This window comes from Amphiprion ocellaris, chromosome 10, assembly GCF_022539595.1.
Source record: "Amphiprion ocellaris isolate individual 3 ecotype Okinawa chromosome 10, ASM2253959v1, whole genome shotgun sequence".
Lineage (NCBI taxonomy): Eukaryota > Metazoa > Chordata > Actinopteri > Pomacentridae > Amphiprion > Amphiprion ocellaris.
The window spans coordinates 35643556-35661421 of NC_072775.1; the positions used below are offsets into that span (position 1 = coordinate 35643556).

At 37.4% G+C, this 17866-nt stretch overlaps 1 protein-coding gene across 1 annotated transcript in view; it reads right to left on the reverse strand.

Moving 5' to 3' along the window:
* Positions 1-17866, reverse strand: part of LOC111563106 (double-stranded RNA-specific editase B2-like) — a 30586-nt gene that overhangs the window by 9422 nt on the left and 3298 nt on the right. The window contains exons 2-5 of the mRNA XM_035944341.2: positions 7310-8949; positions 3258-3375; positions 2521-2692; positions 1173-1330 (exon numbers count right to left, since the gene is read on the reverse strand). Coding sequence (XP_035800234.2) covers positions 1173-1330; positions 2521-2692; positions 3258-3375; positions 7310-8949 — 2088 coding nt within the window. The remainder of the gene's footprint in view (positions 1-1172; positions 1331-2520; positions 2693-3257; positions 3376-7309; positions 8950-17866) is intronic.

Genomic DNA, 17866 nt, shown 5'->3' on the forward strand with positions numbered 1-17866 from the left:
TGTATCCTAGTGATCGTCAGTATTATGGGATGTATCATAGTGATCATCAGTATTATGGGATGTATCCTAGTGTGATCATCAGTATTATGGGATGTATCCTAGTGATCGTCAGTATTATGGGATGTATCCTAGTGTGATCATCAGTATTATGGGATGTATCCTAGTGTGATCATCAGTATTATGGGATGTATCCTAGTGATCATCAGTATTATGGGATGTATCCTAGTGTGATCATCAGTATTATGGGATGTATCCTAGTGTGATCATCAGCATTATGGGATGTATCCTAGTGTGATCATCAGTATTATGGGATGTATCCTAGTGATCATCAGTATTATGGGATGTATCCTAGTGTGAACAGTTTAGAGTTCTAGAAACAATCATTGGTTCCTGGATGTGTTTCAGGTTCCTGATAATCCACCAGAGAAAACTTTAAAGGTGATTGTGGGTGAACTTTAATGTTGGTAGGTGGTTGATCACAACTATTAGAGACGGTGGAAGAAGAAACCAGGATCATCTGGAGACACTGTTCATGATGTGGAGAAACAAGTCTGTAACGAGTTTCAAAATGTCAGTAAAAATATCTTTGCTGTAACCTGTTAAAGATAAATGTTTATAGAAAATGAACAGAAACCAGATTCAGTGTTCAGACTGAGATTCCTGGATGAATGTAAAACTAATATTTTTTGGTAATTGGTGTCTGTTTTTCTAGCTTTCTAGGTTTCTGGGTTTTTTTGTTTTCTGCTCATCTTTGTCATTTATTTGTCTTCTTTCTGTCATTTTGCGTCAGTTTTGTGTTGTTCTATTTGTCTTTGGGACAGTTTTTTCTCATTATGGTCATTTTGATGGTTGTTTTTGTAATTTTGCTTCTTACTTTATTTGTTTTGTTTTGTGTGACTTTGTCCCCCTTTTTTTGCTTTGTGTCTAGATTTAGGCATTTTGTGTCTTGTTTTTCATGTTTTGTGCCATTTTGTGTGTTGTTTAGTGACGTTTTGATTGTTTTTTACGTGTCTTTGGGACAATTTTATCTGAAACTATGATACATCCTATAATACCGATGCTAGAACAGAAACCAGGTTCAGTGTTCAGACTGTGACACCTGGATGGATTTAAACTGATCTGGCGTCAGTTTTTATCAGACTATCAGCTTGATGGTCTGACAGTTTCCTCACATGCACCGATGGTCTCGTAGGGACAGTTGAGTCTAGCGTCTCCGCAGGGCGACGAGCTGACGAACATGTGGAAGAGGACGCCGTCCTGCAGCCGGAAGACGCCGCTGCAGCTTCTATTTGGTACAAAGATGGACGATTCCTGGCCGTCCGCCGGCTTACTGCAGGAAACAGCAGACACAAGGACAGTAAAGTTGGTTTGTCATCAAAAAAAATCACGAGTCACAATAAATGAATGAGTCGGGATTTAAATAAAATACGAAAATTACATTTTTAGTTTCAGCTCCACCAAAAACCTGGACAATAAAACACTTTTAATGGCAAGTTCAACCCAAAAACTGAGTAAATCCAACCAAAAACTAGGTCACATGACTTTTAAAGATCTCTGAAATTTAGACAGAAATGACTCTTCAGTGTGACGTTTTAAAGACAGAATTCACCCAAAAAACTGGACAGAAAGTGAAAATTTAAATGCTGGATTCCACCCAAAACTTTAAACATTTCATTTGGGGAGAAAAATTTACTGTAAAAGAGAGAAAATGTGTTTTATGGCAAATTCCACCTAAAAGAACAGAAAACGACAAGTATTTATCAGGACAAAATCCATTTAAAAAGTAATCAAAATGACATTTTTAGGGCCAGTTTCCACCCAAACACTAAACAGCACAAAATAATCCCCCTGCAAATGGGACAGAAGCATTTTAATGTCCAATTCCAGTTTTAAAAAACTAGATAAAATGAAATTTTTTTAGGTCAAAATCCAACCAAAAAATTCCAAGAAAAAAGTGAATAATAAAACTGGAAAAAAGGTGAACATTTCAACACTGGATTCCACCCAGAAACTCTAAACATTTATTTTGGGGAGAAAAATTGACCTTTAAAGGACAGAAAACGTAAAATTTTCAACGTAAAATTCCAGTTAAAAACAGACATAATATAATGTTTATTAGGTCAAATCTAACCAAAAACTACATTTTCCAGTTAAATTTCATCTTAAAACTGGAAAAAAATTATACTTATGGACAAAATCCATCTGAAAACTCAAAGTTTGACATCTTAAAGCACAAATTTAAATGGAAACTAGACAAAATTACATTTTGATCAGCAAAATTAACCCTAAAAACAAGCAGAGTAGCAATAATTCATACTCAAACTAAATGAACTCAAAGAAAACAGGCAAAATTATGTTTTTAGAGGCAAAATCCGCCTCTAAACTACACAGAATATTATTTTTAAGGCAGAATCCACCAAAACAACCTGGATAAAACAGAGTTTATTAGAGCAGAATTCACACTTAAACTGGACAAAAGGACATTTTCCTGGATGGAAAACAGGAAGACTGTGGACGTACCGCAGCAGCAGCTCCAGCTGACTGTACAGGAATCCAACCAGCGCCCTCCGGCTGATGGTTTCAGCATGACAGTCGCTGAGCGTCCAGCCGCCGTCGTCCTCCTGCCGTCCACAGTCCACACATTTGGTCCCGGTGGCCAAAGACACGACGCTGGCCGATCGGAGGTCGAAACCTGGAACACAAACGCAAAGAAAACGGAGAATTTCTGAGGGAAAAGTCAACAAACGGCAATCTGAAGTTATTCAGTCTCTCTGTGGTTGTTTTGTGTTACTTTGTGGTTGCTTTGTGTTTCTTTGTTGTTGTTTTTTGTCATTTTGTGATCATTTTGTGTTTAATTGTCATTGTTTATGTCATTCTGCAGCTCTTTTTTATCACTTTGTGGTGTTTTATGTCTAACTGTCATTGTTTTATGTCAGATTGTAGTTGTCCATGTGACTGTGAAGTTGTATCTTTATCATTTTGTGATTATTGTATGTCATATTGTGATTGTTTTGTGCCTTTTTGTGGTTGTTTTGTGTCTCTTTGTGATAATTTTGTGTCTCTGTGGTTATTTTATGTCATATTGTGGTTGTTTTGTGCCTTTTTGTGGTTGTTTTATGTCACTCTGTAGACTTTCAACCATTTTCCCGTCTCTGGCATCACAGACTCTGATGGGACACTTTATTATTTGAGCGTTTTAACGTCAGTGAGTCTATTTCTGCTTCCTCTGTGAGGCTTGTGTTGAGTGTTGACCTCACCTCTGGTCATCACGATCCCAGCCAGAACTTTGTGTGGGGAGCTGGAGGTAGAGAACCTGCCGTTGCTCAGCTCCCTGAACTTTTCTCTGACCAGGTGGAAGATGGACTCTGAGAAGAACTGCAGGAGAACAAACATGGAGATGAAGTCAGACGAGTTGAGGAGGCACAAACACAGTCAGACTTTTAGTTTGTCAGATTTCTGTCAGGCTCTGGAGACGTAAACAGTCTTTAGTTAATATCTGATGGTACTTTCTGTTGATCTGTGGAACCTAAAAATGAGGGAGAATTCTGTTTCTGTGATTCCTGAGCAGCTTTATTGGACATCATGATGTTAATAGAAAGTCTAGAAATGTGTGAATCATGTCTGTGTTCAGATCTGCTTCAGGTCTGAAGTTCAGGACATTTTGTAGAGTAACATCATCACTTTGTGGCTCCTTTTTTTAGCAGTCTGGAAGAGTTTTTTTTTTAATGTCTTTGTGGTTATTTAATGTCAAATTGTGGTTTATAATCACTAAAAATCTGTTTCTAGTTTTATTGATTTTTGGTTGTTTAATCTGGACTCTGCTGCTGCTTCAGCTGCTGAGAGTTAAATTAAAAAGTTTATTTTCAGCCTTTTATTCAACTGACTGCTGCATAATTACATAGTTTTTTACCTAAACTCTTATTTCCACATGGATTATGAGAATTTATGCTTCTTCTATAGTTTATTTATGTGATTTTAGCATCAGAATGGAGTCTGTAGTGAGGTGGTGATTGTTGTATTCATTTTCTTGTTATGACTAACATGGATTTCATAGAAAAGAGACTCAACCCTGGACAATAATAGGACTGACACTCATCTTCTTACCAATTTATTTCCATTGTTGCTCAATATTCCCACTGCTTAGGGGGAAGTAAGACCATTTCTAACTACTGCTTTTCTCAATTTTCCATAAAACTCCTGAATGTCAGCATTTGTTAAAGCTCCAGCGGTTTTTCTGGTTGTAGAAACGTGACACTGCACTGGTTTTAACCTGACAGCACTGGGATGTACAACAGCCACCAGAAACACACAACAGGTTTAACTCTGTAAACCCAACCAGTCTGTAGATACTGTTCTATCTGTCTACATGTCGATATCAGCAGCTAAAGCTGCTTCTAGAGGCTTAGCAAGACAAAATTTATCACTATTTGTGCTCATATTGCATCTCTTTGTGGATGTTTTGTGTCAGTTTGTGTCTCTTTATAGTTGTTTTGTGTCTCTTTGTGCTCATATTGCATCTCTTTGTGGATGTTTTGTGTCATTTTGTGTCTCCTTATAGTTGTTTTGTGTCTCTTTGTGCTCGTATTGCATCTCTTTGTGGATGTTTTGTGTCATTTTGTGGCTCCTTATAGTTGTTTTGTGTCTCTTTGTGCTCGTATTGCATCTCTTTGTGGATGTTTTGTGTCATTTTGTGGCTCCTTATAGTTGTTTTGTGTCTCTTTGTGCTCGTATTGCATCTCTTTGTGGATGTTTTGTGTCATTTTGTGGTCATTTTGTGTCTCTTTGTGGTTGTATTGTGTTATTTTCAAAGGTTATTTTGTGTCTATTACTGAACTACCAGTAACATGAATAAAATACAAACTGATCACCAAAAGAAACTACAACAAATTCCAATCAAACCAATTACAAAACGATGCAAATGACCACAAATAGCAACACTGCAGCCATAAAAAGATTCAAATGAGTCACAAACTGGCTGTAAAAGAGACGTGAAAGGCTCATGTTTGCTTGTTGTTTGTTGCAGCGACGCCAGTTGTGGGGATGACGGTGGCACAAGGTCGTGTTTAATGAGTGTGTTAAACAATTATCAGTGGGATTGTGGTGCTCTTCACACTGCTCCACCTCTGCTGCCGCTCCTCCTTCATCCCTGATGTGCTGTAATAATGTTCATTAATGCGTCACGCTGCTGAAGGAGAGCTGAATGCTGAAGCCTTCTGCTAACTGAAACAGATTCAGAGCTTCTTCATCACCCAAATGCTGCGTCGTGTCCCTCAGGGTTCAATAAAGCGTCTGCATGTCTGTCCTCCTCTATTATCTCTTGCATATTTCAACAACAAAATCTTTCATGTCTTCATAAAGCGTGACAGTGAAAGTTGGCAACGACGACTCTGGGAGATGTAATGAAGTAGTTTGGATGCTGCAGACGAGCGATCAGGACGCCGTCCGGCCTCCGGACACGGCGGCCATGTTGATGCTCATCAAGACCACCATGAAGACATGAAGACATGAAGACGTGTTTCTGGCTTTAACATGTGAAGGACGCCTCAGTCAGTCAACAACAACAGTCGCAAAGATTACAACAGAAAGATGTAAATATCACAAAAAAGCAGATAAAATATACTGTCATTATTTTACCCAAGAAGGAAATTTTTCAAAGAAAACAAAAATATTCAGTGATCGAAAAGAGAAGTAAAATGAAATCCACCAAACGTCCATCCAGCAACATATTTAGCCTTTTTGTGGACATTTTGAGTCTCTGTGGCTGTTTTGTCTAAATTTGTGTTTTATTGTGTCTCTTTGTGGTTGTTTTGTCTAAATTTGTGGTTGTTTTGTCTAAATTTGTGGTTATTTTGTATCTCTTTGTGGTTGTTTTGTCTAAATTTGTGGTTGTTTTGTGTCTATTTGTGGTTGTTTCATCGTCATGATTTTAACCCTTTGTTTTTTCCATGTCGCCTCCCTACATGATGTGAAACCCTGATCAGGCGTTTGTCTGCAGGAGAAACACATTTCCTCAGTGCAGCTTTATCGTGGCATTATTTTTTCATGATTTCATCCATATTTCAGTTCATTTCAAACACATCTGAGGCTCCAGAGCTGTTTCTCATTCATGTGTTGGAGAATCTAAATGCTGCTCATTCAGACCTGCAGCCTTCATCAGGAGTTTAATCATCATCTTCATCATGGTGCAGCATAAATGGAGCAGAGAAGATGTTTCTGTTAGGAGCTGCAGCACTTCAGGTCCATGTCTTTGTCTTTGTGGTGATGTTGCATCTTGTCATGATTGTTTTGCTTTGCTTCATAATAGTTTTTACATCGTTTTGTCTTCGGTTTGATCCTGTTTGTGGTCACGTTGCCTTTGTCATGATCATTTTTGCTTTATAATATTTTTGAAATGCTTTGTGCTCATTTTTCTGTGATCAATTTGAATATTATTGTGATTATTATCTTTGTATCTTTTTGCGAATGATTTACTAATTCATGGTGGCTTGGCATACAGTTGATGTGTATCGTGTTGTAATATAAAAACACCTGTATCTGGAAGGTCCAGTCTCTGGTTCATCAGTATTCCTGCTACAACTGCAACATGAAGACAAAAGAACACTCCAAGAAACTCAGAGAAAAGATCATTGATAGGTACAAGTGAGGAGATGGCTACAGAAAGATTTCCAACTCACTGGACATCCCAGAGTTGCGTTAAATCCATCATTAAAAAAAGGAAGAAGTATGGCAGCTTGTTCAAATCTGACTAGAGCAGGACGTCCTCACAAACTGAAAGACTTGGCAAGAAGAAGACTAGAGAGGGAGGCCACCAAGACTCCCATGACTCCTCTGAAGGAGTTAAAAGCTTCATGTCTCAGATGGGAGAGACTCTTCTACACCAACTGTTGTCTGTGCTTCACCAGTCAGAGCTTTATGGATGATAAAAGCTCATCTTAATTTTCACCTGGAATTCACCCAAAAGCATCTAGGAGACTCCAAGGTCAACTGGAAGAAAGTTCTTTGGTCTGATGAGACAAAAAATGATTGCAGCCAGAAGTGCATTGACTAAATACTGACCTGTAGGGAGTGAATATTTAAGCAATCATTTACTTTACTTTGATATCAAAGAGTTTTTTTCAAATAATTATATTAACCATGATTTCATGTATAAAAGCAACAGAAGGATGAAACATCCAGTGGACATGAACACTTTTTATACATTCTCTGTTTCCTGAATGAAACTTGATATTTCAAATACATCCAGCTTTACAATATCTTTCCTGATCTGTGGACTGCAGAATCGTGTTGGACAGAATCCAGACCGACTCACCTGAGGTAGCTGGTTTTTGGTCCTGCTGGCCTGGGGTCCCGCTAGCTTCCTCTCTGGTCCCAGACTGATGCTGTAGAGATCCTGCAGGGCTGCTGCTGCTGCCTGAGCCTTGGCCAGCCTCTTACTGTGACTGCAGCCTTCAAACACCCTCCCCTCCAGCCTCAGCACCATCACGAAGCTCCTCACCGGCCGACCGTGGAGCCTCTCCGTCAGACACATGTACCTGAGTCCCGGTCGCAGCTGGCCGAGCAGCGCCACCGGACTCAGCTGATGGAAAAGTGAGGCGCTGACGGCTCGTCTTTTAGGAGTCGCTGAGGAAAACAAGTCCAGCGTGAGTCGGACGAGTCGTGTGTGGCTGTAAATGCTGGAGAAGACCTGTTGTCTGGCTGTGCTGCACTGCAGGAGGTCACAGTTTTCCAACAGCGATGGCTCAAAATCCAGTTTATCTGCTGTGAAATCCAGTTTATCTGCTGTAAAATCCAGTTTATCTGCTGTAAAGTCCAGTTTGTCTGCTGTAAAGCCCAGTTTGTCTCTTGTAAAGTCCAGTTTGTCTGCTGTAAAGTCCAGTTTGTCTGCTGTAAAGTCCAGTTTGTCTGCTGTAAAGTCCAGTTTATCTGCTGTAAAGTCCAGTTTATCTGCTGTAAAGTCCAGTTTGTCTGCTGTGAAGTCCAGTTTGTCTGCTGTAAAGTCCAGTTTGTCTGCTGTAAAGTCCAGTTTGTCTGCTGTGAAGTCCAGTTTATCTGCTGTAAAGTCCAGTTTATCTGCTGTAAAGTCCAGTTTATTTGCTGTAAAATCCAGTTTGTCTGCTGTAAAATCCAGTTTGTCTCCTGTAAAATCCAGTTTGTCTCCTGTAAAATCCAGTTTGTCTGTTGTAAAGTCCAGTTTGTCTCCTGTAAAGTCCAGTTTGTCTGCTGTAAAATCCAGTTTATGTCCTGTAAAATCCAGTTTGTCTCCTGTAAAGTCCAGTTTGTCTGCTGTAAAGTCCAGTTTGTCTCCTGTAAAGTCCAGTTTGTCTGCTGTAAAGTCCAGTTTGCCTGCTGTAAAATCTAGTTTATGTCCTGTAAAATCCAGTTTGTCTCCTGTAAAGTCCAGTTTGTCTCCTGTAAAGTCCAGTTTGTCTCCTGTAAAGTCCAGTTTGTCTGCTGTAAAGTCCAGTTTATCTCCTGTAAAATCCAGTTTGTGTCCTGTAAAGTCCAGTTTGTCTGTGCTGGTGAAGCTGCCCATGGAGGCCTGAGCCTGGGAGGCGTTGGGGAACTGGATGAAGGACTGGAGAGCCAGCTCCGCGGCCCTCAGCTTGGCCTGCTTCTTGGTTGGTCCTCGGCCCTCGAAGTGGACCCCGTTGACCTCCACTCCTACAGAGAACAGCGGGGCGTGCAGCGGGCCGGTCCTGGACGTGATCTCGTAGCGTAGACCTGGTCGCAGCTCGTTCAGCTGCACCAGAGCGTTCTTCTGCGTCACGGCCCAGGAGAACCTCTTACCGGCCGGGTGGCTTCGGTAGAGCAGCCGGTCCTTTCCGTCCACCAGCTTCCTCTTCAGGCATCTCGGTGCACGTCTGGGGAACGATGTGCAAAAAGCTGATGGATGAAACTTCCGTAGGACGTCTTCATCCTGATTCTCTTTGACCTCCAAACTGCTGCTACCTGATGAAACATCAGAATTATGTCAGAAGATGTGAAGAGTAACATCAAGATTGTGTTTTAAAGGTCGGATATGTTGGCAGGTGGATGTTTCCATTTGGACCAGCTGACCACACCTCAGGTCTTCTTCTCACAGATTTCTTTAGTAGTTGGTTTATTTGGGAGGTTAAAGTCCTGCATCTCAACAATAAAGACTCATTTGTGCATCTTTGTGTCTGCAGACGTATACGTTTACATAAACAACTTTGTAAAAACGCTGCAATGATCTGACGTCCACTTTTACACAAAGAAAGTTTTAACTTGAGGAACCGTCTGCTCCGTTTGGTTCTTTAAATTCGGCTTAAACACCCAGACTGCCTCTGTTTATGTTCAGACTTTATCTTATTTATTTTTTAGGCCAAACGTGTTTATAGACAACAGCTGAACCCTGAACTGACCCCGTTTAGTCCCAGTTAGATCCTAACATAAACACAGAAATACGAGCTGCACCAGCATTTATGGTCCTCTAAATATCCTGGATTAACATTAAAGTAATGTGCAGTTTAAAGATGCTCATTATTCACTTTGAAGGCCATAATTAGAGATAAATGTGTGTTTCAGTACAATAGCTGCCTTCAGACACATTCTGAAATATTTCAGAATGAAATTATTAAAAATTCAATTTTATAAAGAAAACAAGCAGCAAAAAGCTTTAAAAAAAATACAGAGATCACATTAAATTAGTTCTTATAAACAATATCTGATATTCTAAATATAAACAGAAGTCTCTATAAAACAAAAACAACATTACCTTTTGAAATAAAAATCCACTGAAATTACACCATTATTCAGAGTTTGAAATGGAAAAAAAAGAAAGAATTGCTGCTGGAGTTTCTGCTGGGAACTATTCTCTGCGCATCGTCATCTGATTTTTATGTTTTATGTCTGGAGATATTAAACCATTAAAGGGATTAGAAGAGTGTGAAAATAGAAAAATTCTCAAAATTCTGCCAAAATATTCCACAGAACTTTAGTTTCTATGTGAAACAGGAAAAAAATGGTGTTTGAAATGAAACATACTGAGCCAGGTGACTTTAAGTCTTATTTTTGGTGTTTAAGTCTTATTTTTGGTATTTAAAGACAGTATTATGAGGTTAGAAGCAGAGTGGTCTAACCCACCACCAATCCAAATGAGTTTTATATCATTTCTGTAATATTTTCTGGTCTAGATTCTAGTGTCAGAGTGGCCAAATACAGCGTTACATTGGAATGTTAGACCATTCTGGAAAACACTAAACTTTGAAGCCATTTTTCTCAGAAGCTACAGAAAGTGTGTCAGACCACTCTGCTTCTAACCCTTCATATAATCACCTTCAGATCTGCAGAAATAAGCAGTGACCAGACTCATCTGTACATCGCTGCTAGTAGGACTTGAACCTACGCAGGGATGATGGATTGTGGTTTCTTTCTACGTATTTCATCCTCTGTCGTAAATTCATCACATGGAGCACAAAAACCTGATTTAAGTTGTCGTTTGGAGCCAGAGGACTGGAGTTGAGGATGTAAATGAGAGCAGGAATCTCCCTGGGCTTCGTGTGTTTTAAAGTTTCTCCAGCCAGCCTTGTTAATGAACCTTATTTAATAGAATAATGAAATTAGGCATGTCAGGGGAAGCGTCTGACAGCTGTGGATAATCTTGTTTGCTGAGCAGAATTAATGGCAAGTGGTTTCATTTACTCGTAACGTGGACCGTCTTTCCTCAAGGGCGAAGAAATACGGAAACTTTCTGGATTAGTTTCTCCATCGACCGGCTCAGTCAGTGGAATGTTTGGATTATTATTCTCTCATTTTATCTGATCTCCTCTCACAATTCGTCAGACAAAGTCCTCGTTATCCTGACATAAATGTAGCTGATGCTGTGGAACTTAAAGTTTAGTCTCAGAACTAAATACACCGTTCAAGTACATTAAAATTATAAAAAAGAAGAAAAAGAAATAAGAAAAAAATTTCTGCCTCCATTTTTTCCAATTCTGGTTCCATAATGTTTTGTAGGTGGAAAAGCTCAAATAGAGCCCTGTATAAATGTAGTACTAGAGGGTAAATGTAGTACTAGAGGATAAATGTAGTGTAAGAGGGTAAATGTAGTGTTAGAGGGTAAATGTAGTACTAGAAGATAAATGTAGTACTAGAGGATAAATGTAGTATTAGAGGGTAAATGTAGTATTAGAGGGTAAATGTAGTGTTAGAGGGTAAATGTACTGTTAGAGGATAAATGTAGTATTAGAGGGTAAATGTAGTGTTAGAGGGTAAATGTAGTGTTAGAGGGTAAATGTAGTGTTAGAGGGTAAATGTAGTATTAGAGGGTAAATGTACTGTTAGAGGATAAATGTAGTATTAGAGGGTAAATGTAGTGTTAGAGGGTAAATGTAGTGTTAGAGGGTAAATGTAGTGTTAGAGGGTAAATGCAGTATTACAGGGTAAATGTAGTATTAGAGGGTAAATGTAGTATTAGAGGGTAAATGTACTGTTAGAGGATAAATGTAGTATTAGAGGGTAAATGTAGTGTTAGAGGGTAAATGTAGTGTTAGAGGGTAAATGTAGTACTAGAGGGTAAATGTAGTATTAGAGGGTAAATGTACTGTTAGAGGATAAATGTAGTATTAGAGGGTAAATGTAGTGTTAGAGGGTAAATGTAGTGTTAGAGGGTAAATGTAGTGTTAGAGGGTAAATGTAGTACTAGAAGATAAATGTAGTACTAGAGGATAAATGTAGTATTAGAGGGTAAATGTAGTACTAGAGGGTAAATGTAGTATTAGAGGGTAAATGTACTGTTAGAGGATAAATGTAGTATTAGAGGGTAAATGTAGTGTTAGAGGGTAAATGTAGTGTTAGAGGGTAAATGTAGTGTTAGAGGGTAAATGTAGTACTAGAAGATAAATGTAGTACTAGAGGATAAATGTAGTGTTAGAGGGTAAATGTAGTACTAGGGGGTAAATGTAGTATTAGAGGGTAAATGTACTGTTAGAGGATAAATGTAGTATTAGAGGGTAAATGTAGTGTTAGAGGGTAAATGTAGTGTTAGAGGGTAAATGTAGTGTTAGAGGGTAAATGTAGTACTAGAAGATAAATGTAGTACTAGAGGATAAATGTAGTATTAGAGGGTAAATGTAGTACTAGAGGGTAAATGTAGTATTAGAGGGTAAATGTACTGTTAGAGGATAAATGTAGTATTAGAGGGTAAATGTAGTGTTAGAGGGTAAATGTAGTGTTAGAGGGTAAATGTAGTGTTAGAGGGTAAATGTAGTACTAGAAGATAAATGTAGTACTAGAGGGTAAATGTAGTGTTAGAGGGTAAATGTAGTGTTAGAGGGTAAATGTAGTGTTAGAGGGTAAATGTAGTGTTAGAGGGTAAATGTAGTGTAAGAGGGTAAATTTTAATTTCAGATAGGACCCGTCTACTGAGGACTGTGAGTCTTTTTAAACCATCCTGCTGATGTTTAGCAGCTAACATGTGACCTGATTCCTTCCCGTCACCAGAAGATTAAAACTTAAAGGTTTCAGGATGAAGCAGTAAAACTTCCAGCTCTCTGTTCTATCTGATGGCTGAGGAAATCTGCTGCTGTGTGGGAGGCTTTAGAAGAAACTGCTGACGGCGGCTTCATGTTCAAATGTTCACACCTTTTCACAGGCGTGTGCAGAAACACACGTCTCCACCCCACGCTAACACCCACAAACACAGGAAGATGGTGATTAGAGAAGCAAACTGAATGGAAGCAGCTCCAAGACGATGAGTATTCGCAGCTTTTCATCTAGAACACTGTAAAAACTGTGGCTGCTGCCGCTAAAGCAAATGGGTCGCGGGGCCGTTTTTGGTGGGTCGCGAGCCTTTTTCTAAAAAGAGAGAAAAATAAAGATAATCCAATTTAGTGGCGAGTCATTGTAGTTCCCCTCCGCACCCGCAGGGGGTCGTCGTGTCAGCAGCGACCGGTGAGGACACTCGTATTACTGTAGAAGAAACTGCATGTTTTCATAGCAACAGCAGCATGGCTAAACGCAAGTACGACAGCGAGTACATTAAATATGGATTTTCCTACATCGAAGACAAAGGAGTCCAAAAGCACGCATCTGAATAAACTTTTCGAGCGGTTTAGCGACTACTTTCCCGATAAACAACCCGAGGACGACTGGGTGCGCGACCCGTTTGGAATAAACATGGAAAGCATCACGTTGCCTAGCAGCGATGAATGTCAGCTGGTGGAGCTGTCATGTGACCGCACTCTCAGAAAGAAATTCACAGAGGTAAGCCTTTCCCAGTTCTGGTGCAACGATGTGATGAGAGAGTATCCCTCCATTGCTAGTCGAGCTGTAAAAATCCTCCTACCATTCAGCACCACATACCTCTGTGAATGTGGCTTCTCAGCTCTTGTTCAGCTGAAAACAAAATACCGAAATAAACTGAACATTGAGCATGACCTCAGAGTTGCTTTATCATGCATACAGCCAGATTTTGAGACTCTTGTAAAGGCCAAAAAGCATCCTCAGCTAAGCCATTAGAACTTCATGTAGTTCTGCAGTACTTTTATTGTGACTTGTGACTTTTGTTTATTTGTAAGTGCTTAAAAACACACTTTTCTTTCAATATTGCACACTATTTTTTTCCCCAAATATTGGCTTTCAAATATAGTTAAGCCCTTTGAAAAATGTTTTATTGTGTTTACATTTTGAGATTGATCAGAACATTAAGCATTTCTTCACTTTAATAATTTGTTGAATGCACTTCATCAGTTTTCATGTTTTGGACTCTTTTGCACATATTTCTATACATAGTTTCTCCAGCTACAACAGCAATGTTGCAGACTTGTGCAGTATTATGAGAAGCTACTGGTTTTGTTGAATTGCACTTTTTTTGTAGAAAAAAAATGCACTTTTATATATCCTGAGAACTACTTGAGGCTATTGTTCTACTTGTTTCAAAGTCCTCAGTACTTGAATTAGTATTGCTGCTTGATTTTGAGTTGTTGTGAAGTACTTGAGTTCAGGTTTAAAAGTTTTGTCTTCGAACGCTCAATCAATAAATTGTTGATTTTTGGAGAAATATTGTTTGGGTCACGACTTGTCATTTCAGTTTTATGGTGGGTCCCAGGCCCAGACCAGTTGAGAACCACTGGTTTACAGTACACCACGTAGACATCCAGCAGGGAAACGACGACATACGGCTAAACATATCGTCGCCATAGGAATGGAACTGTATTTTGTTCTTTTTCATTGAGTTTCAGTGATGTAAATCAGATAAAAATAGGTTTTCAGAGATAGTTTCTGTTGCTTTCTCTGGATTTGACTGTTTTTGTGCAATTCCCTCTCCAGATTTTCTCATTTCTCCATCAGCAGAAACTCAAACTGTGAGTTTCTTATTGCTTCGTCTGCAGCGTCTTTGTGATTTCACCACACATTATCTCCTCTATGAAGCTCTAAATTTAGTTCATCCTCTCGTCAAATCGCTCTCTGGCTACAAAGCTTTCAAATCAGTGGTTATTAGTGATGAGACATATGGAGAGGAGATAATAACTCAGTTCACCTTCCAATGTCTCTGCTGCCACTTTAACAGATGAGCTTTTCATTTATCTCTGACTGTCCTGTTGTTGTGTTTTCATCAAACTGAACAGGAAGTGCTTCAACTTCACCTGATTAATTAGTTTAAAATGATATGATGAGTTATAAAAGAGTGAAACCATCAGAGATAAATTAAAGGAACTTCAGGAAACAATTAGTGGGTCACATAGTTACAGAAAAACAAGCTTTTTGCTGAAGTTTAAACAGTTTCTTGTTCTTTTAACTTTGAAAGATTTAATTAAAGCATAATTAAACTTTCATATACATAAAATATAATTAATGCATATAAAAGTGAACATCTTAGATGTGGACATTATTTACAGTTTGATTTTTCTTGTTTTTTTACATTCAACATACAAATTAATACTTTTTTCTCTGGTTGTAGTTAATACCTGTAATTTAGATAACAGATTACCATTTATAGACCTTAATATACACCATTGTCCTTATTTGTTCAAGTAGCAGACTATAATTTAACCTAAATCAGCAATTTAACACAAAGGACACGAAACAAAACAAAAAAGAGACAAAAAACTAGAAAAAAGTTACAAAACAACAAAAAATAGACAAAAAACACAAGTGACATAAAAAGGAAATACAAATGACAAAAGTGAGATAAAAAAACAAGAAAAACAAGATATTAAAATATTACAAAAATGAGACACAAAAGAACAATCTAGTATTTTACTTTCTGATCCAAACAACTTGTCATGGTCTAGAAATGATTTTAAATTTCTAGTTTTACTAATTTACAATCTGCAGTTAATGTCTTCTCTGTAATTTTTACACTTTGAAGACCGGATCGGACCCTCTGGAGGACCGGATTGGACCCTCTTTAGGACCACTTTTAGACCCTCTGGAGGACTGCTTTTGTCCCACGGGCCGCATGTTTCACACCCCTGATGTAAACTTTCAGGTGAACCTGAACTCGCCTGAAGAATCGTTCAGCTCAAAGACTGAAGCTTCAACTGATCGTTTGTCCAAAGTGAGCAGAAAATGTGACCTGAGCAGATTAAACCTCAGAGAACAATTAATTTAAACGTCCTGCTGAGGTCTGGATCCATCAGAAGATTGATCTCCGACAGGAAACACTCGGTCCGACTGCTGCTGAGCTAAAATACATCCAGACATGAGCAAACGCATGACGAGCAGCTGCTGGAGGAACTTAATCCTGAAAGCTGCTCAATCAAATCATTTCTGCAGCCAACAGATAACAGTTTGTTCATCTGAGCAAAAAGCCAACAGAAGGAGATTTTAAAAAGCTCTGGACAACTTCATCAAGTCAACAATAAACAAACAGAAATATATAAATAAAGTCATCTGGATGCAGATTAGCACTAATTTCATTATCAGTTCAGACTGAAAGCTTTATTTTTTTCAGAAAAATATAAAAAATGGACGTTTACTTGCTTAAACCTTCAGATGAATCCTAACAGAACAAATCACTGTGAGCTATGGAGCTTTATGTAGAATAAACGTTTTCCAGGTTCCTGACTGAAGCTGAAATGATGGTTTTCATCTTGACTGAGCACACAGATGTATTTCCACTAAACTACACTGTAAAAGAATCCTGAAAAACTTCTGAAAATTAATTATATGTCAAAAATAATAAAATAAATTTAAAAAAATACAAATAAATTGTTTTCAAAAGTATTTTAAAACTATTTTAAAAACATTTACTGTATGTTAATTAAAAAAATAAAAAAGCTGAAATATCTGGTAGCAAAAGTTTCAATAAAATTGCAGAAAATTCTCACAAATAATTCAACAATAAAAAAACTACAAAATGACACATTTTCAAAATTAATATTTACAACTTAAAGCTTTTAATGAAACCAACTAATTTTTATCTTGATTTAAAAATTTTTTTCTCCTGAGCACACAAGGATTTCCATTAAGCCACACTGTAAAAAATGAAACTATTTGAATTTAAAAAGTGTAGTAAAAATCCAGTAAAAAGCATTTTCTGTATATTTAAAATAAAAATTAATAAAATAAATAAATAAATAAATAAATGTCTCACAAATAATTCAACAATAAAAAACTATAAATTCACACATTTTCATTTTAATATTTTCTCAGTAATTTTCCAGTCAAATTTTCAAAATTGAACTTGAATCAAACATTTCTTAAATAAATTGTAATCAATGAAACACAACATAAATACATTTAAAGTAAATTGAATTAAATTACAGCGTAATTATGTTGTGATATATATATATATATATATATATATATATATATATATATATATATATATATATATATATGGCAGTTCAATTATTTAATATTTATTAATGTTTAATAACATAAATACGTTTAAATTAAATTTGAATTAAATTACAGCTTAATTATATTGATTCACGGATTTAATTTATAGATTTTTTTTGTATTTGACAATATTTATTAGTAGTAGTTTAATATTTATATACTAGTTATTGAACATTTTAATTATAATTTAAATTACACATGAAATTAATTAATATAAACTGTCATCTCATTAAAATAGAGTTTAAAACTTTAAATATTTCAACTAAATCCTCTCATTTTCGTCTTGATTGAAGATTTTTTTCTCCTACATTTCCACTAATCTACACAGTAAAAAAAAATCATTAAAAACTATGAAAATAATCGTTAAAATAGGGCGCCCGTATAGCTCAATGCGTTAAGCGGGTGACCCATGTACAGAGCTGGTCCCTGACGCAGAGGCCCGGGTTCAGTTCCCGCTCGTGGCCCTTTGCTGCATGTCTTCCCCTGACTCTTCTCCCCTGTTTCCTGTCTCTCTCTCACTGTGCCTATCCAATAAAGCCAACAAAAAGGCCAAAAAAAAACTTTAAAAAAGAAAATAATTGTTAAAATAATGTTTATAACTTTAACATTTGATCTAAATGATCCCATATGATTACAGTGATTTGATTTATTCTGTTATGATTCATCTGAAGGTTTCAGTAAATAAACTAACGTCGACTTTTTCCGGGGTTTTTTTGAGTGAAAATAAAACTTTCACACTGAAAATGAGACTAAATAGTATTTCATGTTGTCATAAGAATTCACCAAAATCCAGGACTAAAACTCTAATATTTTATTAAATTTACTTTATTCTTCATGTCTGGTTGAAACATTCTCTAAAAAGAAACTTTTGGAGCAGATTGTGTAAAAACCTAAATATTCTGATCCCAGTTTTCCTCGTCTTTGTCCGTCTGCAGCTGTAGAATATTTCACTATAACATCTATATTTTATTTATTGCTCGTGTTTCTCGGGAACATTCCGACATTTTCACTCTTTCTGCTTCCTCCATCACACATCAGGTTTTAGTCTAAATTCTGTCAG